This window comes from Electrophorus electricus, chromosome 24, assembly GCF_041902795.1.
Source record: "Electrophorus electricus isolate QZ-2024a chromosome 24, ASM4190279v1, whole genome shotgun sequence".
Lineage (NCBI taxonomy): Eukaryota > Metazoa > Chordata > Actinopteri > Gymnotiformes > Gymnotidae > Electrophorus > Electrophorus electricus.
In genome coordinates, this window is record NC_137520.1 from 6,142,984 (window position 1) to 6,170,973 (window position 27,990).

At 41.7% G+C, this 27,990-nt stretch overlaps 1 protein-coding gene across 4 annotated transcripts in view; it reads left to right on the forward strand.

The window, feature by feature from the left end:
- The window catches only part of samd10b (sterile alpha motif domain containing 10b), a 61,213-nt gene that overhangs the window by 29,353 nt on the left and 3,870 nt on the right, over nucleotides 1-27,990 (forward strand). Inside the window, exons 2-6 of one of the 4 annotated variants that reach the window (XM_081707224.1) lie at nucleotides 8,987-9,165; nucleotides 9,540-9,584; nucleotides 16,109-16,277; nucleotides 25,541-25,681; nucleotides 26,731-26,785. In XM_081707224.1, the coding sequence (XP_081563350.1) occupies nucleotides 8,987-9,165; nucleotides 9,540-9,584; nucleotides 16,109-16,277; nucleotides 25,541-25,681; nucleotides 26,731-26,785 (589 nt within the window). The remainder of the gene's footprint in view (nucleotides 1-8,986; nucleotides 9,166-9,539; nucleotides 9,585-16,108; nucleotides 16,278-25,540; nucleotides 25,682-26,730; nucleotides 26,786-27,990) is intronic. The other 3 variants (XM_081707226.1, XM_081707225.1, XM_027019245.3) reach the window with 3 other exon arrangements.

Consider the following 27,990-nt stretch of genomic DNA (forward strand, 5'->3'; position numbering starts at 1 on the left):
CTGTTTTTTTTGTGTGTGTGTGTGTGTGTGTGTGTGTGTGTGTGTGTATATACAGGCATAAAGAGAGAAATTCTTTGAATTGTATTATGCTCTATAATTATAAAGCTAAACTGGTCAGCAAAGTGAGCACTTCACACCACAGATATGGCCAGGGATGCACATGGGTATATAATCGGATTATGGCAAAATTTGCAGAACAAAATAGATAAGACTCTCTTCTGGCAGAGCAAAATGTCTTGGAATGAGTTTGCATTTGAGTGTGACTTTAGCCAGTAAATCAACACTGATTGTGTATTAATACCTGTGGTGTCTCATGCAGTGTGTGTGTGTGTGTCAGTCCTAACAGCATGTGTGTACCTGTTTGTTTGATCAATAGGAACATCACAGTGTGACAGCAGTCAGACAAAATCTCTCTCTCTCTTTCTCTCTCTCTCTCTCCCCTCACACACCTGCATGCAGAGCAGTAAGAAAGCACCCTGAAACGCCACCGTGTGTCTAACTGTGTGTGCTCTCTTATGACTCTGAACCATCATACACAAACTCTTCCTCCATCTCTTTGCTTCATTTCTGTAACCAGAAAGTGGTTGAACTCTTTGTCTTTCCTTTCTCCAACAAATCAGTCTGGTTTCATGTTTTTAGTATCCCTTTGTGGGTCTTTTGCATGGTTTCGCTGCAACCGTTTGTCCCTTTCAAAAATAATATTCATCACTTCTCTGGTGAGCTTTATGACTGTTAAAATGCATTCGTAGTTCATGGTAGTACTGTAATCCTGTGTTTTCTGGATTATGTCGATCCCACTGCACACACACAAACACACACAGAAATATAAACACAGTCATGCACTCTCAAAAGCAGACTCCAGATGCAGGACTGTCTGGTCTGATCCGGTGGGTATCCTTGAAAACTCGATAAACTATTGAGTGGAGAGATATTCTGCTATACACATTTAGTCATAGCACAGGGTGTGAGTGTGTGTGTGTGTGTGTGTGTGTGTGTGTGTGTGTGCGCAGATACATTGATCTGCTAGTAGTGTGTGATATGGATATGTGTAAGTGTGTGTGCACACTTTATTCACTAAAAGGTCTTATCCCTGTTGGACACACTCTCTGTGTTCGATGGGTAGTCTACCTTTCCTCCAGAAAATTTCTCTGGCTCTCAGTGACACCAACCAGGGCAAACTAACTCTCATGGCCAGGTACAGTGAGGACAGCCTGCCTGTCATTGCCATGATTCAGCCCACCCTATTCCAGCAAATCCAGCTGTTGTTCTGAGGCTCACTGGGTTGTTTTTCATTACTGACCCCTTGAGTTAGCCAATAGAAAGGCTGACATGACGCTGTTTCTTTCCTCATTAACTCCATTATGGATTAGACTCAGTGGTCATGGTCTAGATTGGTTTTTTTGATGTATGTCATGGAAAGACTTCTGTGAAGCAGTGCTGTCAGAATGTAACATGATGTCTGGATTATATCATCAAACACGTGTAAACTGAGATGATGGACGAGCCTTATTTAGACTTTTTATTTGAATATGATGATAAATCATTTGACTTGAAGCTCAAATAAAACTGCAACATCTGCTTTTGTGGAAGGCCAACAGTTTGTCAGATGTTATTTTGTTTTCGTAATGGTAATAAAGCCATTCTAGAAAGTCATTATATTCTGCAGCTCAAATAAGAAAGCTTGGTAAACACTGTATTAAAAACTCAGTGAATTTCACTTATGAAAGTGTGAGCAGTACTCTGACTGCATTAGTTTAGACTCTCTGGATGATTAAAACAGCAGCTGCTTATATATTATTGAAGAAACAAAATCATCTGCACGGCTGGAGAGATAAAACGCGAGGAGTGTTCACTGCGAATGCCTGCCAGCATATTAAAAATGAATCTTTTTTGATCATGTGTAAAACGAGTAGTTGAGCTCATACATTTTCAGCATGGATGAGCCATGTCAGGGTTACGTGCCGAACATGCGGTCAGAGTGTGTGAATTATTCACAGGTCACATTAGCAACAGCCCCACACATTCCCAGAGATAGGGATGGGGCAAGAATTGCTGGTGCCCAAGGAGGATCATGAGTTATATAACTTTGTAAAACTATGCAGGACAACCCTTTATTCAACAGCTTCTGCCTTCCTTCACTTTGCCTTTCACATAGGAGGCGATGGGACATGTGTCTGCCTCTGCCTCTGCCTGTCTAACTCCAGCAGGCCATTTCGATGATTGTTTTCGCCTTTTCCTTTGAAGTGTCTGAGATGACATCATCCGTCAATCACTGCTTTTCCCTCATTGTTAAAACCATTTGCCCTAACAGTCAATAGTGAGCTATTGTTCCTGTGTGTGTGTGTGTGTGTGTGTGTGTGTGTGTGTGTGTGAGATAACCAAGCTTGTTTCAGTCACCCTCCTGCAGTGATGCATCTCCTCATGCAGCTCATCCTCTGACATCCCTCTGTTCTTAACTGCAGTGTTTAGCTATCAGCGGGATTTAACCTTGACCTGCCTGATCACTTAAACTGTGCATACAGCCTCGTAGATCTAATGAGGCATTGAGAATGCAGTTTAACTGTCATTCGAGGCAGTGGGCCCTTTAATTCAAGAATGAACCTCAGTATGTAATACATTCTGCATGTAGAGCGATGCACCTCAGTGTGAAGATGGTTTACGGTGCATGAGTTCCGGCTGTGGGCACATGAGAGTGCATGTATGTTGACAGATTTGCTGTATATGAGTTTGTGCTTTCAAGGTCTCAAGGTCTTCTCTAATAGTATGCGATGCATAGTCGTGCAGTGGAGAGTCTCCATGTTTTCATTGGCCATATAATGCAATGTTTCATGATCAGTCTTATGGATACTTTTACTAGACAGGCTGACAGTGGATTTTTAGACAAAGGATTCTTTCCCTGTTCTAATCCACAATGCATGGTTCTTAATTCACTTCATTAAAATTTTGATCAGTGTACATTGTATATTTCTTGTGTCCTCTAAGTTGGTATGGGCTACTGTTTATTGAACATTCTCACACTCTCTCTCTGTCTCTTTCTCTCTCTTTCTCACACACACACACACACACACACACACACACACACACACACACACACACACAAATGCAGATTGAACTCCATATCTGTTTCTGCTTGCCTCTGAGAAACACAGTAGTCATTTCATTCCCTTACCAAAGCTATTTTAAGTAACTACAGTAGATGCCCAAAGCAATTGCTCATGTATTTCTGTGGTTGAGGTACTTGACTTGTAATCAGAAGGTTGCTGGTTCAAGCCCCACCACTGCCAAGTTGCCACTGTTGTGCCCCTGAGCAAGACTCTTCACCCTCAAGTTATAATCAGTCATAATTTTAAGTTGCTTTGGATAAAAGCATCAGGTAAATGTCTAGGTAGAATATTTTCAAAGTTCATTGTGGAGAATTAAGACCCGACAACTTTTGTCCAGAAAAGTCCTGCACATTTGGACCCAGTAGCTGAGGCCATGTTAAAAGAATTGAGAAGATTTTGATATTGAAAAAAGTAACAATTAAACATTCTCAATCTTTAACCCTAATTAGCTCAATTTAACATTAATTGTAGTTCCACCATCTCTAACACATATAAGCGGAGCACCAGGCCACTCACAGGTCATTTGAAGTGTGTTTTAAAGTATTTTCTCCTTGTGCTGTTATGCATTTAGTCATTTGTTTTAGACAGAGCCTTAAAGGAGAACCTGTGGAGAGATGTCAATAAATAATTCAGTTCACAAAGCGCAACACACATGGTGAAGTGCAAAAGCATTTCCAGAGAAATTCCATGCAGTAGATCGGAATGATGTGCCTTCTGGGGGGGAATAAAACTACTATGGAAAGTCCTTCAGTAGCCTGCTGTGGGACTTGACTTTGAATGACCTTGTGAACCGTCCAACACTGTAATTGCTAATTACTGAGTGGTGGAACAAGACAAAAAGTGGTGGTAAGTTTTAGAACTTTTAACAATTAGCCTTTGACATCTTCTAATTGAAGATGGGGGGATTATCTGAGTAGTTCCATCTATTGCACTATTTATTTTCTTCAAGCCTGGATGCATTTAACCTTCTCCTCTCCTCTCATCTCCTTCTCCTCCTTCCCTTCTTCTTGTCCCGAAATTGAGCGTGCCCTCTGGTTTCATGGAGCAGTACACTAGCACTTAATGGAAGATCGATTGCCGCAAGGTCAAAAGCTAGAGCCGAACAGGAAGACAGAAGGGCAGTTAGAAATCGTTCTATGCTGAGCCGCCTGACGCGCGTTTTGTGCTGCTGCACAATAGACGAGAAACAGTGGCTGTCAGTCCTACTTTTGTTGGCTGGTATTAATTGTGCCGTTCCATAACAATAAGAGTGCTATAAAGTAAGCGGATGATTTTGATTGTGAATTTTAAACATGAAGTGCCGCAGAGTCACAAGGTTCAAGTCAACGACAGCTTGTAAAATGAACCGTTTGGAGTTTATGACGCCCCATAACTAATGCCTCCACAGCCTACAGACACGGGTACTTGTCAAAGTCATCAGGTACTCTGCAATTTTAATGGAGTTTGCACAGTTAAAATGAGGTTTGCATGCATATGAGGTCTCTTTTTTTTCCCCCCACATGAACACCTTTGATCATTCTGATGCTACCAGAACATGGTGTGTCACCATTGCATCTTTGTTACGCCATATCAATGCAGTATTCATTCATTACAGATGAATTCAATAGGCTATCACTCAATATCGGTGGATCTTCCAGACATATGCAGTATGCCACTGTGCTTTATAAGAGCTCATTTAAAAGTCTGTAATAGAGCAATGGGTTATCAAGTGAGGAGAGTTTTTTTATCTTTCACTGTCATCTGATCATGTCTGTCAGCTGTAAGGTAAGCCTGTAGCTGGACAGTCTTCTCTGCGCACCGCTGAAAGGACGGCCAGTCCCCAACCCCTACCTTCGAAGGACACGCTGTTGCTCCAAATTTGCTCGTTCCCCATGTGCTATCACTCTATACGCTTGCACCGATTTGACTGACAGTAATGAGACAGGGACTCCACTTTGTTTCTTGTCTTGCCAGTAGAAGTAGACAATCAATGCCTTATTTGTTTGATACGACTCGTACTCGGCTGGAAAAAGTGGCGAAGGGAAGCACAACCGCATGGTACAATCCAACTTAAATATGCTGACAGGCGGAAGAGGTCTGCAGGAGAGAGTGGCGTGGAGATGACGTGATAATTAAACGGTGACATGGGCTTGACCTCGTGCCTCTTCAGCTGATGTTCAGCCGCATGTCACTGGGTGGAACTTCGTACAGTACCGATAAGCTAGATCTTAGCTGCAGATAGCAAATTCCAGTTTAATTATAGTCACATTTTGTTGTCTGGCTGACAGCCGTGTTCATGGTTTGTTTGTCACATGGTGTGAAGCAGTCTGGGATGTGCTTTCTCACTCTATTCTGAGCCAGAACATCTGATTAGACTCGTATAGAAAGTGTTTGAGGTCATTAACACTAGTTTATTTAAACTCTGATGGCTTAAACTAGACTCATATAGACAGTGTTAGAGGTCATTAACACTAGTTTATTTAAACTCTGATGGCTTAAACTAGACTCATATAGACAGTGTTAGAGGTCATTAACACTAGTTTATTTAAACTCTGATGGCTTAAACTAGACTCATATAGACAGTGTTAGAGGTCATTAACTCCAGTTTATTTACTTTTCAGAGTAAGAGCTGGGGATCCAGGGTTGATTGATCATTATAGAACACTTTTCATCTACCATTCACCTTCTTGGCAATATGAATTCTTTGAAATAATGAATTTTGAAGTAATATGTAAGCATTGTACAGATTTGAAAGCACACTGTTCATTTCCCCAGTCCATATGTGGAATCTAGGCTGCAAAAACAGCCCATTTTGAAATCACTCTTTCTCTTATGCTACGAGAAAAAAACTCATTTACATATCTCTAACGATTCAGTGAACAGGATCCTAGCCCCACCCACTTCACTTCTCAGGGTTATTTCAGCTCTGAGTGCTTTTTGAATAAGCCACAATGCAAGGCTGCCAATCAAAACAGATCTCATCTATATTACATTCATCTTAAAGGCGCAGTGGAGGTTGGAAAATGGGTGTGTAAAAATGAAAAATGACTGTTGCTGGAAAAATACAGGATATGGACCCTTTATTGGATCATCCTGTACGTGGACAACAGTATGATGGTGATGAGATCATTCTCAGGCTTTTAACTTTGACTGCTAGTCCCTGTCCAACGCCACCAAGAGTTGTCCATCTTTGAGTCGATGTTTCTTTGCAGTTCCCCCCCAGGCCTCCTTACGGAGCTTTTCTTTGTCACCATCAGTTTGCTTACTGGGTGTCCAGATGCAAATTTCTGCAAAGCTGCTTTGCATCAATGTCCTCTGTAAAAAGAGCTGTGCGATTCAAATTTCTGTGACTTGATTTGACTTCTTCCCTCCTTCAGGATTTGAAATGTCCCTGCATATCTTAGACATGTCATAAATGTACGATTGGAAGGTCAAGTGAGTAGGCCTGGATTCACCCAGTCTGTCCTTTATAGACATTTCTCATCAGGCCAGCAAAGCGCATTCACGGTTGAACTGGACCTCCATTATTCGTATAAGGTTGGTTTGTAATGTGAAAAGACGATTACTTCTCTGTCAGGTTCTTGCCGTAGGTTTTTCTTTAAGAGTAGGTCATTCTCTACAGAAATGTCAGTTGATTAAAAGAATCATAATATCCTCTTTCTGAGAGACATTAGTCCCACCTTTGGACAGACAAAGTGTTATAATGAGAGATTCGGAGCTGCTGTATCTGTTTCATTTTTCTGTCCGTTTCCTCTCTCTTTCTCTACCTCTCTCTCCCACTGACAAATACGCCATTCATGAAAGATTTCGTGCATGTTTTGTACTCTCTGTAATCAAATCATCTATGCTAGCAGATGGGTTTACATAAGCTGGGAGATGCAAAGAGTGTGCTTGGATGGCCACAGAAAAGCCTTCTTTGAGCTTTTTCTTTTTGTCCAACCCAGGCTAATGATTTTCATAAATACCTCTTTGGGCCGGAGGCTTGGCTCTTAATTCGCTGATATGTGTTTGAGAAAAGCAGCACAGGGTGCTGTGTGACAGCGAGGAAGTGAATGAGAGGAAGAGAGCGCAGGAAAAGGAGAACATGGGGGCGCAATAGTGAGAAGGAACGGGAGCGAGAGCAGGAGAGAGATCTTATAGTACGCTACGGATACATTTCTTGCAATATGGCACAAATAACTGAGCCACACACATACATTCAGAAATGCTTTACACACCTCAGGGCCTGGCTTATCTTTAGTTCAGTTCTCTGAACAACTACCGTACTCACACACACACACACACACACACATCATAAAAAAACAAGGAGAAATCTAGTATGAGAAAGAGCAAGCATCAGAGAGAGCAGTGCATTGCAGTTTATTCGTGGGGCTTGGTGTGTGAGCATAGCGCTCTGGCCATAACAGCAAGCAGACACACACTCGAGGCTCAGCCGGTGAGCTGAAATCATAGCTCTGTCACGGCGATTGCTGTTTTCTCATTAGCATTTATCCAGACAGACATGTGTCAGATTGCTCAACTCAACTCCGCTGTTATTCCATTAGCGTTTAGCCAGACAGGCGTGTGTAGGATTCTGTGCTGCGTGTGAACTAAGTGCTCTCTGAACCCCCCCCCCCCCCCTTTTTTTTTTTATAGATTGCTAACAGAAAATCAACACAATGTCCTTGACACAAACAGTGTGGTCGAGACATCCTGTGTGACGGAACACTTTGGAAAGCATTTTTGTTCTCTGCGTTACATGCTTAGCGCAGTGCTCAGATGCATATATTTAATTGGTAGAGGGTCAGACTCCCTGGCTCAGTGACTTTAGTTTGTGATTAATGAGGGAGGGATAGTGGGAGGTCCTAAAAAGAGGGCAAAACTCTGTTAAGTGTAACAAAATAAATCCACCATGTAACATAACTGTATGTGTGTGTGTATATATATATATATATATATATATATATATATATATATATATATATATATATATATATATATATATATATATATATTCAATTACCACCATATAACAACAAAAAAACTGTAAATGTCATTTTACAAAATGGATCTGTACATTCTGTACATTGTGTACATATATATACACAACCATATACATTGTACATTGTGTATATAAACATAATATACATATATTGCACATACATTGTTAATATATTTTTGTACATATATAGAATATATATTTCTCTACGCACCCCTGTTTTCTTTTCCCTCAGTCTGGACAGAGCACTCTCAACCATTTCACTGCGAGTTATACTGTGTATGACTGTGTATGTGACAAATAAACCAAACTTGAAAATTGAAACTTGAAACTTGAATAATTTCATATTTTATATTAATGATTGATTTTTATTTTTTTTTAATGATGGAATAAATGAATGTGTTCATTTGTTCCATCATAACTGTGAGTTACAGAAATACTGTATGTAATTAGGTAGGGTCTGATAAAGGAGTACCCTAAAAATTCGTGACTATCATGTTGTTCATGTTCTTACTAGTGTTTCTGAAGCTCACCTGCTAGGGGCGCATGCTAGCGAAGGAGGTGGGTTTGATTCTCAGAAAGAGTACATAATTCTCAATATAACTTAGTCATGTTTTCCATTGTGGATCCATTTTAAAGTATTATCCATCATTGCAATTGAATTGGTTGCCTCTGTTCGTTGTGTGACTGGATGTTTCTTGCCAGGCAATATTTTATTGCCATTCTAACACTGCATTTTGTGCTTTGATAAGGTATCCCAGCCATATTTTTGATTTTTCATGGTTTATTTGCTTATGAAGGCAACTGCCTACATAAGCAAGTAACCTGTGACCCATTTATAACGTTCTCAATTCAAATCAATTAATTTCAATTCATCCTCTCTCTTATTCTCTCTTTGTGTTGCACTCACTCACTCTCTCTCCAGCTGCGTCCAGTTTCAGTTTCTGCCGTGCTGCGCTGGACCACACAGTCTCAGCAGAGGAGCTGAACTACCAGCTGCCTCGAAAGTCCGGGGGAAACCTGACCTGGCATGACAGCCACAGCCAGAGAGCAGCAGGCAGGACAGTTAAACTGCTACAACAGCCCGGCACCGAGGGAATACCGGTATAACCCTTAAACATATCACACACATGCACACGCACACAACCACACTACACACAAACGTGCACAATGAAGCACACACAAACGTAAATAACGATATTCAAATAAATCATGCCTGTGTCATCACACATTCTCTTACACACACGAAGATATGCAAACACGCACCTAAAAATGTGCATGCCCAAAGCTCTCATTAAAAGATGAGAGTGTCAGTAATTATTCAGCACTGTGCTGTGTATTCTCTGCCCTCATTTGTGGATAGGGCGTATGTTTTCCTGTGTGTTTCCACATGCTGTCTGACAGATCTGGCTCATTACTCAAAGTACTGTTTGTGTGTGTGTGTGTGTGTGTGTGTGTGTGTGTCTGTCTGTTTGTAGGAGTGTCAGTGCTGTGTGCAATCTCCCATCAGGGCTGCAGAATTTGTAAGCAAAAGGGAGTCAGTAGATACACTCTTCTGCCAGTCACCCATGTCTTTTCTTCTGTCCTCCATTTCTTCTTCCTCTCACTTGCTCCATCCCTCTCTTCCTCTATTTTACTGTTAGAGATTTTAAAAGCCTTCCATGAATTATTTACGTCCTTCCTTTTCTTCGGTTCCAGTGGTGATTTAAGTAAAGTTCTTATTTAACAGAGAACTTTCCATGCTTTTTGTTCACTGTTTAAATATGCAGTCAATATTTGATGGCTTATATTTTTTACCATTTCATCTAGTGACACATCACCCTTGACCTCCACACCTAGTCCAGTTCACACTAGACGTTATCGCGTTGGCTAGAACCCTGGCCAATCCTACAATGAGCAAGCTGATGGCAGAGAGACAAGAGCTACAGTATGTTATGAAGAGTTAAGGATGGGGTGTAGTCATTGCAGCACTTCTTACTGTTTCATTCATGAAATCACCCCCTCTGTCTTATGTCCATTAAGTCTTTGTGACTTTGGGGGAGAATGACCAGCGTAAACACGCTGGTCTTAAAGTAAACATGCTCTTCTGATCAGTTTTTGCGTTTTATCACTTAAGTCAAGTATGGATTGGACAGTTGAATGTGAAATCCAGATTTTATATAGATGGATATTTTACATAATCTTATATTTTATATAGATTTTATATCGCAGTCTATTTACAGTAAAAACACTTTATACACATGGAGTAAGAGCAATAGGAAGTTTCTCATACTCTGTCCTAGAGGGTTGTCATAGAGTTTGGTGATTGGTCACTTCCCCTCTAACCTACTACGCCTACGAAAACTGGCTGATAACTGATTAACTAATTACCTGAGTTCAATCATGTGTGTCTGAACATAAAACATAAATTATCTTTGTCACCATCTACTTCAACATCTCATTTTTACCTGTAGTATAGAATTGCATTAACTTTGTCTTTTGACCAAGTGATGTTATTAATGTGCTTGTATTGAAATGTTTAAAAGGTTTAGTGTTCAAATGTCTAGTGGTCAAAGATGGAAGTAGCCAGTAGAATGCACTTGCATGTCTTAAATTTAAGAAAATAACTCTCACTTGGTAGGGTAGCTCTCGGTTGGTAAGACAACTCTCGGTTGGTAAGATCATTATCAGTTTATAAGATAACTCAGTTGTTAAAATAACTCTCAGATCACCTGGCATCCTAAGAAAATCATTCCATATTTTTTCCATTCCATCTTTCCTAGATTGGCATAGTTTTTTTTGTGTGTGTGTGTGTGTGTGTCTGTGTGTGGACCAGAAAGGTCATGACATCAAAGGCATCTGTTTCATACATTATGAATCTCATGAGTTAAATGTGTATTCCCTTCAATTCAAATTCATTTAAGATGTTAGTATTAAGCAAATAATCACTTTCCCCTGCAGTAGATATGCATTTTAATCTAATCCCAGAAGAAACATAGTAACGCATAGAACCATATGACCTCAGAGGTGCTTGGAGGTGCACTTCTAAAAAACACAGCAACTGAAAATTTCAAAGCCATATGTATTAACCAACCTGAAAACTTTCCTGCAACAAAGCAATCGTCTCCCTGTGTGTCACATATTCTGCACTGGGAAGAATCAGAGGTATAGACTAAGAACTGTGCTTGTTTTGTAGCGGTAATGGCATATAGCATGAAGGGAGGGTGGCTAATTCAGGCTAAATAAGCAACAACTGCATGATTTATTATATAATCTTTAATTGAATGTAATTGTTCATTCTGTCATGTGACATTAAGAACGAGCTTTTGATATATCAGGACTGCTAAAAGGCGACTTTAGTGTTGTTATCTTAAAGGACACCAAAAGTAGGCTACTGGATAGCTGTGCCTGGTGATAAAAAAGATGCTGCTACACAATGTTACTGAAATATGTCCAGAATGTACCACAATTTCCAAGGGTTTCTTCTTACAAAAGAGGTCCTGGAAAGTTATTTGAGAGTTTACAATTAATGAATTCTCGAGAGGCTCCTATTATGGCTATCGGCTACGCGAACGTGATTTGGATAGGGGGGGCCCAGCTGAACCTTGCAATCAAGTCTTTGATTGCCAAGGTTTTTCGGTGCGAACATTTTGGTCAGATCAATCACCCTAATAAAGAGAGGGAGCGAGAAATGAGAGATGAGGGAAAGAGAAGGAAAACGAGGCAGACGAGTAAGAATGGGAGTGTGACAAAGGGTGTGTGCGTGAGGAGGGACGGGGACAGGGGGTGGCTCGTGTTCAGCATGCGGCAGACAGACCTCGTTAAAGCTTGGCCGTGATTAGGCAGTGCAGGTTTGGCGGGGAGAGGAGATTGGCCCTTTGATCTTTTTGCTTTCCTCACGTCTGCTGCCTGTTGCTGCTTCTGTGGTGATAAAACAAAGTGTGAGAAATACACAGCTCACCCATGACCCCACATACCTGCCACATATGTGCAAAAGTGTTCTCATATGAGAGCAGCCAGACAGGATCTTTAGTCTTTAAAAATCTGTTTTGTGTTTGTGAGACAATGTAGTGGGTGGGGAAGATCAAAGAAGCTGGTGTAACGTGAATTTGGATGCAAAACAAGTCAATGTTTGCCCGAGCAAACAAAGTTCCAAGCTGCATCCGAACATGAACCTGATTTCTGGATCTGAGCTTAGAACATGGGGAATTTTGAGGAAATTTTGTGAAGAAAAAAAGGCCCTGAATATTTCTTTTTAGTGGGGAGAAATAGATCGTGTTCTGAAAGTGGGGAAAACCAGTAAATATGCCCTGAGACATATTACAGTCCTATTAAGCAGCTAATCTGATCCGAGCTCCCTAGTCTCATCACACATGTGCGAGTCTAGGCTAAGAAGGATCATGGAGCTCACAGAGGATGTGCGCCTGACTGGAGCCGAAGGGAGGAAGTAGAGGACAGCTCTGGGGCGGCCTGGGGAGTTAAACGCATGCTTAAGAAGAAGAAGGATGGGGCGATGAATTTGGCTGTAGAGCAGAGCGCTTCCTGGGGACTCTGCTCGTTTTCGTATGACTGGGAGTCCAGGATCCCTTGCGAATGACTGAGCATGTGGTTGAGCAATAGTGGGAAGAGACAGAGAGGGCAGGAAACACTCGAGAGAGATCCAGTCACAGCAGTATGTGATTCAGCTCCAAGTTCTGTTGTATCCATTATCTAACTGTGCTGAATAGAGTTCTCCCTTTTTCTTATTTTTTTTTTGTTTGCTTAAAATAAACCCTAACCACTAACACACAGTGTCCCTGATCTAATTGGCTGGAGTGTCCCGAAATTCATACGGGAGGAGAAGGGGCTTGGAACAGAAGCGCCAGTCGTGGTTTAAGAGAGTGGGAGGAAGTAAAGTGGAGAGTGAACCTGGAATTGAAAAGTGTTATCTTCCTCCGAGCTCTAAGAGACCTAATCCCTGATTCAGCTCCTTTGGGAGGTACCCAGAAACACGCAGCAAGGCCATGTGGCTTAGATGCCAATTGGAGGGTTGAGAGACAGGGAGGTGTGAAAGAGCTTAGCGGAGAGGGGAGGCCAGACAGTGTCGGAGAAAGAATAAAATCCTGAAAAGTTGTTAGATGAGCTTGCATTATGCCCTAGGCATCAACCAGGGCAAACCGGCAACGTCTCGGAGTATTTCCTCCTGTTTTGGCTGCAGATCAAACCCAGAACATACAGTGACATGAAGAACTGTCTAAGATGTATGAAGGAGGTAAGCTCTAAGGACTTTGTAAATCTTGTAGAGCTGTACAAAAGGCAAAGCTACAGGTGTCCCTCTAAACCAATCTGCATGTACTGATCAATTCAATGGGTCACGTTTAAAGCCAAAAATGGACACTCATGCCAACAGTCACAAGTTGCCTGGCACTACTAGACATTAATGCAGTAGTCAAGTCAAGCATTATGGTCCGGCTAAGATCCAAATGCTGTTGGGGAAACAGGTTGTAAATATAAATGCAGGCAACTCTTTGCTATTCATGTAGGCTTAAGAAGATTGACTTATGTCCTTAATGTTATTGAACTGATTTTAATTGGAAGTAATTGAAATGAACCATATATCATGAACTTTGTAATTGCAGTATAATAGATTCGAATTTCAAGGAAGGCTGCTCAGTTTGATGACTTTGGTTTGACAAAATACAATTTAGTTTAACTAATTTCAGTTCTAATTTTATATTGTCGGCATTTTGTAGTGTAGTTTTAAACAAGTCACACTGTCACAAGCTCGTTCAGGACAGAATGCCCTACTATACTTATGACCAATACAAAATAAGATACAATACAAAAAATGGCCACTCTTTCAGGTTTTAACCCAATTTCAGTCATTTCTGCTCTTGTGGTTTAATTCTGCTGTGTATTATTAATAGCCACATGTCTGGTAGTGGACAGAAGTGGGTCACGGGAGTTCAGGGGTGGACGCTCGCTGCCAAAGGGCTGGCAGGACTGGCGATGGAGAGTGATGGATGGTAGGGTGAGAGGGTTCGGCGGGGACGGGGCGCCGGCTCTTCGGAAAGACGGGCACTCCGCTGCTTCCATTTCCCCCCCTCCTCTGCCTCATCTTCTTCTCCGCACCAAGAGATGAGACTCATTACTCACTGAGGAATATGAGCCCGAGTCAAATCACAGCAGGTGTTTCTGTTGCGTGCCCCCCCCCCCCCCCCCCAGCCACTCCCAAATCAATCGCTTTTGTTTTTTGTGGGTTTTTTGCTGCCTACTCATTGGGTCCCGCCTCTGCCATCTTGCTTGGTTGCTTTCTGTTTTCCATCGTCTACCATATCTTTTGCTTTTCTAGTTTCTGATGCTGTCTGTCTCAACCCACTCCCGCTTGTTCTTTGCCGTGGTCTTTTTAAATCTACACCAGATGCAATCTGTCTGGCTCGCCTGACTGCTGTGTAGGGCTCATACAGAGCAGGTTGTATAATACTTTTGAATGAAACCTGAGCTGGGGGTCATATGGAACATTTAAACTTTAAATTTCAGCCTTCCTTCATTCAGACTCCTATCGGTACTGTGGATTAATGGGTAGGAGTTCACATTAGTGTTGAGCGAGGTGGAGCGTTTTGGTGGGTAATATTCCATTAGCTGCAAGCTTAGATCTGATACCCCTAGGCCTACACACACACACACACACACACACACAGAGCTGCAATATCTGTCCTTGCAGCCAAACAAACATACGGCATGTATAAGTTATACTCTATTATACATAAGCTACTTTCACCTATGTACACCCAGCAGAGAGGCATGTTTCACGATGCTGACACTTCCTTTGATGGGCTATACTATGTCAGTGTAGTGAGATACTGTGTATCAAATAGAGGTGTAAGGGTCACAGCAACACGTAAATGATTCTTTCCACATTTCAAATCAAGTGCACAGTCAACAGTAAAAATCGCGTAAACAGTAAAAAAGCTTTAAAATGTTGTGCTGTGAATCAGAGTCATCAACCCAACCACCACCCCCCAGCTTCACCTGTAGTTTGACCTGAAGTGTGAGACATATTTATGATAAAGTTACAGCATTTTGATTGCTTGATGCTGTTTGCCTTCTTCATGAGCACTGAAATAATGGATGTGACATTAAAACATTTCAGCTTTTAAATAAAATGAATACACTCCAAATACAGAGCATGTGTAATTAAACAAGGGTCTTTCAGAGATCAATGTTATGCACACTTATTGAAATAAGGGAGATAAAAACTTTGGAACAAATGAGTGTATTTTTGCACTGCACTGTGTGTTTTCTAAACTGCATTTGGTGAATCTCATTTGAATATGCTGTGTGGTTGGTGCAGCAGGGCCCTGGAGATGTGTCATACGTAGGGCTGTTCTGAGATCAGACACCTCTGAGCTGCTTGGAGGAAGTACTGTAGCTGACACTACATATGCCATACGGACTTGGACTCTTATCTAGTACTGTCAGTTACACTCTGCTGCTACAGAAAGAACAGCTTAGCAAATCAGACATTGAGATGTATACTCAAAGAGAGAGAGTGAGAGTGTCAGAAGTAGACAGACCGACAGAGAGAGACACAGAAAGACAGACACTGAGTTGAAGCAAAAACCTGCCAGACAGACCACAGTAATGGAAAACCAGGCAAGGTTTTGAAGCCTGATCTGCCAAAGAGTGTCAGCCCATGTTGATATTTGAAAAACACCACAGTAGTGCTGTGTGTATGTGGGTATGTGTGTGTGAGAGCTCAGACCCACTTCAGGTATGACCTGACTGTTTACCTCCCTGCAATATTCTTGCGTGCGTGTGTGTGTGTGTCTGTGTGTGTGAGTGTATTTGCAGTCTTTTATGCTCACAATTCAGTTATTCAAAGGGAAATTTGAATGGATTCATTAAAAGGTCTTATTATATTGACAATAACTGAAGACTAAAGTACAGTGTTGGTAAAGTATATAGTTACTGATAATGAATGATGATGATGATGATGATGATGATGATGATGGATGTTGCTGACGACGACGACGATGGATGATCCTGACGAGGACGACGATGACATTGGTGCGGTTCTCGTGTGCAGATCCAGCCAGGTGAGGCCTTTGCTGTGTACCACACCAGCCCCACACTGTCCAGCCTTTCAAAGCCTGTGGTTCTGTGGACGCAGCAGGATGTCTGCAAGTGGCTGAAGAAACATTGTCCTCATAACTACCTGACTTACGTGGAGGCTTTTTCTCATCATGCCATCACAGGTACAGCACACACACGCACACACACACATAATCATAATACCATAATCATAAAAAAAAACGTACTTAAGTATATACTTAAAACTTAAACAGCATAAAGCAAAGCATGTCTCAGGGCTGGTGTTGGTAGCCAGTTTGCAATTACATATATTTCATATCTTCTAAATTTCCATTTAAAATTCTTTGTGAGGCCAGATTTGAGTGTTTAACATGAAATGCTACACCCTTCATCTCGCTACCAAAAATGTTTTTTTTTTCTCTTTCTAGAATATTCCAAATTGTTTCACTGGTTCACTAAGTCACTGCCGTCACTTATGCAATCCAGCTCCGGATCTTTAATATTTAAAATGGCTTTGGAGTTTTTCTGAGCGAGGTCATAAATGGTGCTGTGAGAACAGACCCTTCTCTTTTAAACCGAGCTGAAAAAACCGTCCTGCTGTATCAAAGGCATCAAAAGCCTCTTCCCAGCCTCTGGCTCCCAGCAGAGCAGCTCTGGCAGGCGGCAGAGGACACGCCAGGTTACAGTCCTCATTACCTTCTCTGCCGACCTGTCCCAGAAGTGGGTCCCCGTGCCTCACACCGTCCACAATAGACATCCATACTGGACACAGTGTTACGCAATCAATTTTGCCACAGCTGGTTCTGTGACACCATGCTGTGCCGGGGTCGATGGAACAGAGACTTTGGAGAGCTAATGTTCCTTTTCCTCTTGTCTACCGTTTTGTAATTATTTGAGCATTGTGTTAAAGCCGTTAATGTGGGAGTTAAGGCGTGGAATGCGTGAGTCGCCATGAAATGATAGGAAATGGAATACAAAAGGTTCTTGCCTGTAATGGATGCTTGTGTATTGTGCCATTTTAGCTAGAGCACAATTTCTGACCAACATGGTGGCTGCCTTTCCGAAGAAATATTGGATGTATTTTCACTTTCGGGGGGCTTTTAAGGCTTAGATTTTACTGAATGGTTGGGCTCAAGGATTTGAGAATCAGAGCGCATCCAGAATCACAGAAGGAACTGGACGGAAACCGAAGGTTTGACTCGCACGGAACACGTTTGTGGGGAGTCATCACACAGACGATGTGTGAATATGAAATATGATTGGATGAAAGTTGCAGTTGTTGGACACGGTCACAGACATGCAGTCGTGTATTTTAACAAGCACATGGCCTCTCAGCTTGAACAGGGACATTTTGATTGGTACATTATTTGGGCATTGCACAACCGGTTAGTTAAAAGCAGTCCTGCACGCTCTTATTTGCTGTGTGTGCCTGTGTGTGTGAGAGCCAAAAAAGAGCACTCACGGAGGTACTCAAAGAACATTTTTGATTGCACACTCTTTCTTCCTCCCTGCCTGTGTCTCTTTCTTCTCCTTCTATCCTTGTCACTCTTTCTTTCCATTCCTCTTTCTCTGCCTCTGTCTCACCCCTCTGCCTTTACATCTTTTCACTTGCCTCTCGGTCACATTCTCATTCAAGCTTGCAGTAAAGCTCTGAGAACAACTCTGGTGCCAAGCCCTTTTTTTTATTTTTTTATCTCATCTGCTTATTCATTCATTCAGAGACGCTTCTCATTTTATTTTCTCTCTCTCTCTCTGTGTGTGTGTGTGTGTGTGTGTGTGTGTGTGTGTGTGTGTGTGTGTGTGTGTGTGTGTGTGTGTGTGTGAGAGAGAGAGATTTTGTTCCTTATTTTTACAGGTCACCAATACTGTAGCTAACATGCAGACTCATCTTATCAAACTCGACATGATCTTACAGGCCTTTTACATATGTTCTAATAGATCACAATTATGCTTCATTCTATTTTAATTTTGCATGTAAATTGCTAGTATATACATCTGATTTCCTTGACTGTTGATTTGATGCAGTCTTAAATAACTTCTACAATTAAGGGGCTATTGTTTTTCCTCCTCCATAATCCTTCAGTTACTAATATTCTAACAATAGGTATTAATATCATTTTGTTTATCTCCATAAACCTGCAGCATTTACTAGCTGAATGTGAAACAAAAGAACAAATTGCGTTTGTTTTGGTTTCACACTCCTTTTTTCCACCCTGCCTTCACTACTGCCTGCAACTCTGCTACTCTTCATTAGAACACTATATTAAGATGGTCTAATGAGAATTGATTCCTGCTTCATCGTTCTCCTCTATCTGCTTCATCCTCTTCCTCTGTCTGTTTCATCTTCCTCCTCTGTCTTCTTCATCCCTCTCTCCTGTCTGCTTCATCCTCCTCCTCTGTCTACTTCATCCCTCCCTCCTGTCTGCTTCAACCCTCTCCTCTGTCTTCTTCATCCCTCTCTCCTGTCTTCATCACTCTCTCCTGTCTGCTTCATCCTCCTCCTCTGTCTACTTCATCCCTCTCTCCTGTCTGCTTCATCCTCCTCCTCTGTCTGCTTCATCCCTCTCTCCTGTCTGCTTCATCCTCCTCCTCTGTCTACTTCATCCCTCTCTCCTGTCTGCTTCATCCTCCTCCTCTGTCTGCTTCATCCCTCTCTCCTGTCTGCTTCATCCCTCTCTCCTGTTTGCTTCATCCTCCTCCTCTGTCTCCTTCATCCCTCTCTCCTGTCTGCTTTATCCTCCTCCTCTGTCTACTTCATCCCTCTCTCCTTTCTGCTTCATCCTCTTCCTCTGTCTGCTTCATCCCTCTCTCCTGTCTGCTTCATCCTCCTCCTCTGTCTACTTCATCCCTCTCTCCTGTCTGCTTCATCCTCCTCCTCTGTCTGCTTCATCCCTCTCTCCTGTCTGCTTCATCCCTCTCTCCTGTTTGCTTCATCCTCCTCCTCTGTCTCCTTCATCCCTCTCTCCTGTCTGCTTTATCCTCCTCCTCTGTCTACTTCATCCCTCTCTCCTGTCTGCTTCATCCTCCTCCTCTGTCTCCTTCATCCCTCTCTCCTGTCTGCTTTATCCTCCTCCTCTGTCTACTTCATCCCTCTCTCCTGTCTGCTTCATCCTCTTCCTCTGTCTGCTTCATCCCTCTCTCCTGTCTGCTTCATCCCTCTCTCCTGTTTGCTTCATCCTCCTCCTCTGTCTCCTTCATCCCTCTCTCCTGTCTGCTTTATCCTCCTCCTCTGTCTACTTCATCCCTCTTTCCTGTCTGCTTCAACCTCATCCTCTGTCTGCTTCATCCCTCCCTCCTCTGTCTACTTCATCCCTCTCTCCTGTCTGCTTCATCCTCCTCCTCTGTCTTCTACATCCTCCTCCTCTGTCTACTTCATCCCTCCCTCCTGTCTGCTTCAACCCTCTCCTCTGTCTTCTTCATCCCTCTCTCCTGTGTTCATCCCTCTCTCCTGTCTTCTTCATCCCTCTCTCCTGTGTTCATCCCTCTCTCCTGTCTGCTTCATCCCTCTCTCCTGTCTGCTTCATCCTCCTCCTCTGTCTTCTACATCCTCTTCCTTTGTCTACTTCATCCCTCTCTCCTGTCTGCTTCAACTCTCTCCTCTGTCTTCTCATCCCTCTCTCCTGTCTGCTTCATCCTCCTCCTCTGTCTCCTTCATCCTTCTGCTCTGTCTTCTTCATCCCTCTCTTCTGTCTGCTTCATCCCTCTCCTCTGTTTGCTTCCTTTTATTCTGTCTCATGCTACAGAAAGCAATCAAGGGTGACATGAATCAAGGACAAAGTGCTGCTGCAGGCTGAATTCACCCGTGAACAGGAGAACTGAAACAAAGCGCATGCATTTGTGTGTGTGTGTGCAAGTGTGTGAGATTCACTATATACAACTATACAATGAAGTTTTATATACAACTTCATAAGATGCACATAGCTGTCAATCAGACTTGGTTCCCCCAGTGGATCAGATGGTGTCTGACTGAAAAATTACCAAGCAACTGCGATCCACATCTGGAGGATAGAAATCTCTGCCCTATAACCAGATAACTACAGTGGCCCCTTATGACAGACGAACAATTTGGGTGTTGATGTGTGTTTGTTGTGGGCATAGAACATATTGCACCATGGCACTGAAGCTGTTTTAAAGATAATTTTATATTTTTATGATTCGAGTGCCTCTTTTATAAATCTTGTAAATTTCAGTACTGACTATACCATCCCTATCTAACCTTTGTGAGGCCTGTTGGTTCCTCTCAACATTTCTCCTCTATGCCTCCCTAGTCGGTTTTCCCCTGCCCTGGATTGCAAACTCGGGGTGATGGCCTGGATTCCTGTAAGGTTCCTTTGTGACAGCTTCCAATGTAAAAGCACAAATTGAATATCACCTTTAAGATCCCCCAGATGCCTCAGTCTAGTAAACGTAAGCCAAAGGGAAGAAGATCAGGCAAACCTGGCTAGACAGAATGGCTGGTGGCTAAGATACATTAATGGGCTTACCCTTATCATGCTTCAACACGTTGTGTTATGCGGGAACATGACCCCCTCGACCCGCGTTCATCCCACTGTAGGTGACCTGGGAGTAATTGCAGTGCCCGTGGCGATGCTTGCTCTCTCTGTAAATATATAGGACATTGCTGGATATCTGCTGCCCCCATAGCCCCTGAGCCAGCCGGAAGTCACACTACTGCAGTGGGTCACTACGGCATCTCTGTAAATCCCTTTAGGCACGGAAACCATCTTAATGCCCTGTAGATCACAATAGGCCTGACTGCCTAATGCCTTCTGACAGGTAGAGATTAGCGTTTTACGCAGAGTTGGGCCTTTGTCGTTCTAGTCAAGGTGAGTCACTGCACACATGCTGCCTGTGACATTCAAGCCAGCCGGTGTGATCTGAGAGAAAGAGAAGGAAAGTCAAGACAACGGTTGCCTCCTAATAGCAGCTTCCTTCCGACTCCTGGTTAAGGAGAGAGAGAGAGAGAGAGATGTTGAGATTAGAAAGGAAAGCAGCAGCAGACTGGGTGGGATGCTGGATGACTCCTGGACTGAATCATGCACTGTTCATGGGAGGCAGACCACAAGGACAGATGCTGGAGGCTTGTGGCTTTGTTTTGGTTTTCATTCTTCCATTTGAAGAATAGTGATTTTTTTTTTTATCAAGCAAGGGTGTGTAAGCACGCGCACACACACAGAGGTAAAGAATCTCACAAGTTCATATAAAATATTTGCACCCATATGAACAATCTAAAAGTAATGAAGTAACACTCAACTAAAGTACCTATATCTGGTCTGTTCACGAGTTGTCTTTAGAAAATGCTGTACTGGAAGTTCCACCATTCAGCATCCTTGCCCAAACTTTAATTCCAAAACTGTAAAAAGCCACAGTTAGCAATTATTAAGGTCACTCTCTTTCACTTACAAGGGGGACCGGTTGGCCGTTGCCAACCTGTCCTGAGTATTGCCTACAGTTGTCGGCCACGACCAATCCAAGGTCCCGCAACAGACAAGGCTACAGGCTGCAGCCTTGTTATCAGTCATTACATTCAGGAGTGACTGCAGAAATAGACAAGCTTCATTAATGATCACTAATGTATGCAGCCTTGCATCAGCTGAATAACTCATGGGTTGTACATGGGGGGGAGTGTCTGGAGTACCTGCCAGAACTCCAATGGCAGATTAAAGAGCGTAATGATTGACGAGTATAATTACCTGCTGCCCCCCCCCCCCCCCCCCCCGTGCTAGCTTGCATGTCAGCAGTGATGTATTCTCTCGCTTCGCATTACTTTTGAAGGACAGGCAGACGATGTTATTTGCTGTTATTTTGCTTGCAGCTCGGCCCCCATGCAAAAACGGAGCCTGGCATGACTCCACTGGCATGTACGAGCTGATCCCGCTTAGTTCTTGCTGCGCTAATTAGCATCACCATGAGCACAAATGAGGTTGTTTATTTGAACTGCGTCTTTGATGGCCTCCTGGACGAGGAGCTTTCAAACAAATTTGCAGTGAAGCTCTGAGAATATTTAAGAGGCCATTGGCATGTCCGCTGAAAGGAGAAGGCCATTACTCAGCAGTCCTGGTGGCGTCGTGTAGCGGGTCCACGTGTGACTGGGACCATCTGCTAAAATCTTACCACGACCGTAGCGAAATTCTTGGACACACGCTTCAGCTTCTTCAGCTTTACAAAACCGAGGATGGTCAGTGTTGCTGGCACATTGTTTACAGCCTTGCTCAGTTCTGGGAGGCTTCACATTCTCTTAGTGCCCAAAGCGGCATGCCATCTTCACCCTGCCTCTTTGGACAGCCAGTCTTCTGTTACTTTATTTTTTGCTGTTTCGCTGCTTTCTTTGTGAGCAATGAATTTTTGGATTTTGCCATTATCATCAGCACAGACATGTCATAATCAGGCATTGCAGCTCAAGAAACCAGTCTGCTCTCATGGAATGTAGACAAGTTGAGTGTAGTCTGCCTGAATAAAGGGCATGAGGCACTATACCAATATACCAGAGTATACTATACCAATATACCAGACTATACTATACCAATATACCAGAATATACTATACCAATATACTACAATATGCTATACCAGAGTATACTATACCAATATACCAGAATATACTATACCAATATACCAGAATATACTATACCAATATACTACAATATGCTATACCAGAGTATACTATACCAATAAACCAGAATATACTATACCAATATACTACAATATGCTATACCAGAGTATACTATACCAATATACCATAATATACTATACCAATATACCAGAATATACTATACCAATATACCAGACTATACTATACCAATATACTACAATATGCTATACCAGAGTATACTATACCAATATACCAGACTATACTATACCAATATACCAGAATATACTATACCAATATACCAGAATATACTATACCAATATAATACAATATGCTATACCAGAGTATACTATACCAATATACCAGAGTATACTATACCAATATACCAGAATATACTATACCAATATACTACAATATGCTATACCAGAGTATACTATACTAATATACCAGAATATACTATACCAATATACTACAATATGCTATACCAGAGTATACTATACCAATATACCAGAGTATACTATACCAATATACCAGAATATACTATACCAATATACCAGAATATACTATACCAATATAATACAATATGCTATACCAGAGTATACTATACCAATATACCAGAATATACTATACCAATATACTACAATATGCTATACCAGAGTATACTATACCAATATACCAGAGAATACTATACCAATATACCAGAATATACTATACCAATATACTACAATACGCTATACCAGAGTATACTATACCAATATACCAGAATATACTATACCAATATACTACAATACGCTATACCAGAGTATACTATACCAATATACCAGAATATACTATACCAATATACTACAATATGCTATACCAGAGTATACTATACCAATATACCAGAGTATACTATACCAATATACCAGAATATACTATACCAATATACCAGAATATACTATACCAATATACTACAATATGCTATACCAGAGTATACTATACCAATATACCAGACTATACTATACCAATATACTACAATATGCTATACCAGAGTATACTATACCAATATACCAGACTATACTATACCAATATACTACAATATGCTATACCAGAGTATACTATACCAATATACCAGAATATACTATACCAGAGTATGCTATACCAATATACCAGAATATACTATACCAATATACTACAATATGCTATACCAGAGTATACTATACCAATATACCAGAATATGCTATACCAGAGTATACTATACCAATATACCAGAATATACTATACCAGAGTATACTATACCGATATACCAGAATCTACTATAACAATATACTAGAATATGCTATACCATAGTATACTATACCAATATATCAGAGTATACTATACCAAATATACGAGAATATACTATACCAATATACCAGAATATACTATACCAATATACTACAATATGCTATACCAGAGTATACTATACTAATAAACCAGAATATACTATACCAGAGTATATTATACCGATATACCAGAATCTACTATAACAATATACTAGAATATGCTATACCAGAGTATACTATACCAATATATCAGAGTATACTATACCAAATATACCAGAATATACTATACCAATATACTACAATATGCTATACCAGAGTATACTATACTAATATGCCAGAATATACTATACCAGAATATGCTATACCAGAGTATACTATACCAATATACCAGAATATACTATACCAGAATATACTATACCAATATACCAGAATATACTATACTAATATACTAGAATATGCTATACCAGAGTATACTATACCAATATACCAGAGTATACTATACCAGAGTATACTATACCAATACACCTGAATATACCATACTAGAGTATGCTATACCAATATATCAGAATATGCTATACCAGAGTATACTATACCAATATACCAGAATATACTATACCAATATACCAGAATATACTATACTAATATACTAGAATATGCTATACCAGAGTATACTATACCAATATACCAGAGTATACTGTACCAATATACCAGAATATACTATACTAGAGTATGCTATACCAATATACTAGAATATACTATACCAGAATATACTATACCAATATACTAGAATATACTATACTGATATACTAGAATATGCTATACCAGAGTATACTATACCAATATACCAGAATATACTATACTAGAGTATACTATACCAATATACCAGAATATACTATACCAGAATATACTATACCAATATACCAGAATATACTATACTAATATACTGGAATATGCTATACCAGAGTATACTATACCAATATACCAGAGTATACTATACCAGAGTATACTATACCAATATACTAGAATATACTATACTGATATACTAGAATATGCTATACCAGAGTATACTATACCAATATACCGGAATATACTATACTAGAGTATACTATACCAATATGCCAGAGTATACTATACCAGAGTATACTATACCAATATACTAGAATATACTATACCAGCGTATACTGTATCAATATACCCAGGTATATTATACCAGTATGCCAAAATATACTATATCATACAAATATTCCAGAATATACTATACCAGATCACATGCAATCAGTTAATAAATTAGTGTCTGAACATTAATGTTATTGAATCAACATGCATGTACAGGAGACAGTGTCCATAATTCCAGTGGGCTTTTTTTCCCCCAGATCATATTCCTCTATTCCTGTATACTGTACACATTATAACTACTGCCATGGTTTTTGTTGCTCTGGAAACAGCTGACCTATGCTCTCTGCCTGCACCCCCCTCTCTGTCCTCCTCCTCCTCCTCCTGCTCCTGCTCCTCCTGGTCCACCGCTGGGCGAGCAGGACGTGCCCTGCTGCGGCTGAACGCAGAGAAGCTGGAGCGCATGGGCATCTTGCAGGACACACTCAGGCAGGAGGTGTTGCAGCAGGTTCTCCAGCTGCAGGTGCGGGAGGAGGTGCGCTACTTACAGCTGCTCAGCCAAGGTGAGGAGAACCCACCTCCCTGCTCCGGGGGACACGGGATTTTACAGTGACGGTCTGAACTGGGAAACACTAGGCTGTTGATATATAAGCAATGTCTGATTACTTTATAACTTAGCCATGTCTGTTTATTCTATAACATTGTGGGTGTTGCCTTATGGCCTGTCGAATTGGGGATCGAAGCAGAAAAAAAAAGACTTCAGTGTTGAAGGATAGCAACTGTTTTCTTTTTTTTTTCCAAGCAGATTTTAAAGAATTAAGATGCTGTTTAGTTTTTAGTATAATCTAGAGTGCTAATTGGCCATGAAAGATACAATATCTGGTACCAGGGCAACGGGGTGTTGTGGAACACTGGAGGCCCAGAGTTTTCGAACCCAGTCTGGCCCCCACAATAACGAGAAACAAATTAGAGCCCATTTAACCGCTGTGTCAGGGAATTCTTCCGCTAGTACAGGGGGCAAATTTAATTTAACAGTTCACCACATCCTGAACAATGCACCATATAAAAGAAAGTGAATTGAGTCACCTGGTTAAAACAAAGAAGGCGTGCCCTGGGACTGGGTGAAGGGAGGTGAGTGAAGGCGGAGACAGGCGGGGGCGATGGGTGGTGGGGCCAGGGTGGGCGGGTCAAATAAAAGTGTTGTCAGTGTTGATTACTTTGTTCCTGATAGTCGCCATCCCCTGTCAGGTTAAGTTAAGCTCGTCGAGGAAGCCATGTCCGGTTCACTGTGTAAAGGCCAGCTGATCCAAGGTTTATTCTTAGATATGGCAGCCTACGAATCTGTGACAACACAGCAGCTATAAAGAGAGGACCCCTGTAGCAGCCTGTCATGTTTGATTTAGTCGCCGCACACGAAAACATGAAATATTGAGCGGGCAAAGGAGTGAGATGGGCTCACAGAGCTGAGGGGTCCCTTGCTCTGGATTTGGTGAAGCTGAACGACGGAGCTTGGAGACATTGTTTTGTGCTGCACATATTAACGAGGAAGTGTGTGTGTGTGTGTGTGTGTGTGTGTGTGTGTGTGTGTGTGTGTGTTTTATTTACCCTCCAGCCGTCCTTCAGCCTCAGACGCACTGTCTGTCTCATGATCAGCCCCCGCCCCCCCGGTACTTCACTCATCTCCATGTTTACCATTCTATTCCATATCTTGAGTCCTTCCTGCATAAGAGCTGTAATGCTGTCACAGTTTCACAGTGATTCAAAGCCAAACCCAAAAAGTGTGTCACTGTCCATTTGCATATGAACTGCAATCTGTGTGTCATACACACATCCAGAGTAAACATTTTCTTTCTTTTTCTTTCTTTCTTGCGTGCTTTCTGCTATAATCATTATATCCTCTTCCTTAAAAAAAAAAACATGCCAATGAATCAATCTTTTAAAACTGTGTTTATGATAATAAAAACAGCTGTAATGCTGAGTGGAGCACATTGTCCTTCTCGGATCGGACACATCTTTTAAGCCTACTTCACTACACCTGCACTTAATGAACTAAATAAGTAAATACCTTCTGTACCCAGCCTGCATTTTAATGTGCATGCTGTCTATAAGTGTCTGCATGTGTAGTTGAGTGCCAATTTTTATTGCCATCTACTGCGGCTATCTGTTTGTGTTGCTGATGTGTTAATTTGCTTCTCTAGTTAATTTAAATTGCTGTGCTCCTGTGAGTACGCAGGTAATGCTAAGTCACTCTGCCATGTACACCCCCCCCCCACCTCCTGCGTTCACCCTGAAAGGCAATTTAACCGAGAGCAGGACAGACGCTCCCTTCGCTATCTGCGTCGAGCCCCAGTCCTTATTACTTCTGCTGCAAATGACTACCCACAACAGTACTATAATAGTTCGCCAACACTCAAACACAAAAGCAGAACAGAGTGTTTACAGATTTCCCCGGACAGACAATCTCTCGTCTGCTATTGCTTTGTTGGGCTTTACAGAACATGTCTATTGTGTCCCCGGCTCTTTTGTTCGGTGGCTTTTGACTGTGTTTTTCCTGAGCCTTCTTATTTAAGCACTGAGTTTTTCCCAAACGAATGTCCAGATTGCTCTGCCCCTCTCTTGCATGTAAGACAATCTCATAAAATTCCATCCGACTCACTTCCTATGCTCGCTATTTTCAGGCTACACTCCAAGGTCTCGTTTAGTTTAGTGCATCAGACTGTGGGGTTTTAGCTACACTCAGCTAAAGTGTAGTTCTCACTGCCCTTCTGCCAATGGAATCGCCCAGGTTGTTCCACCAGCCTGTAGCCGCCAGGGGCGCAGCCAGAAGCTGGTCTCAACATCTGCCAACCTGTGCCCTGCTGCTCTCCATCCT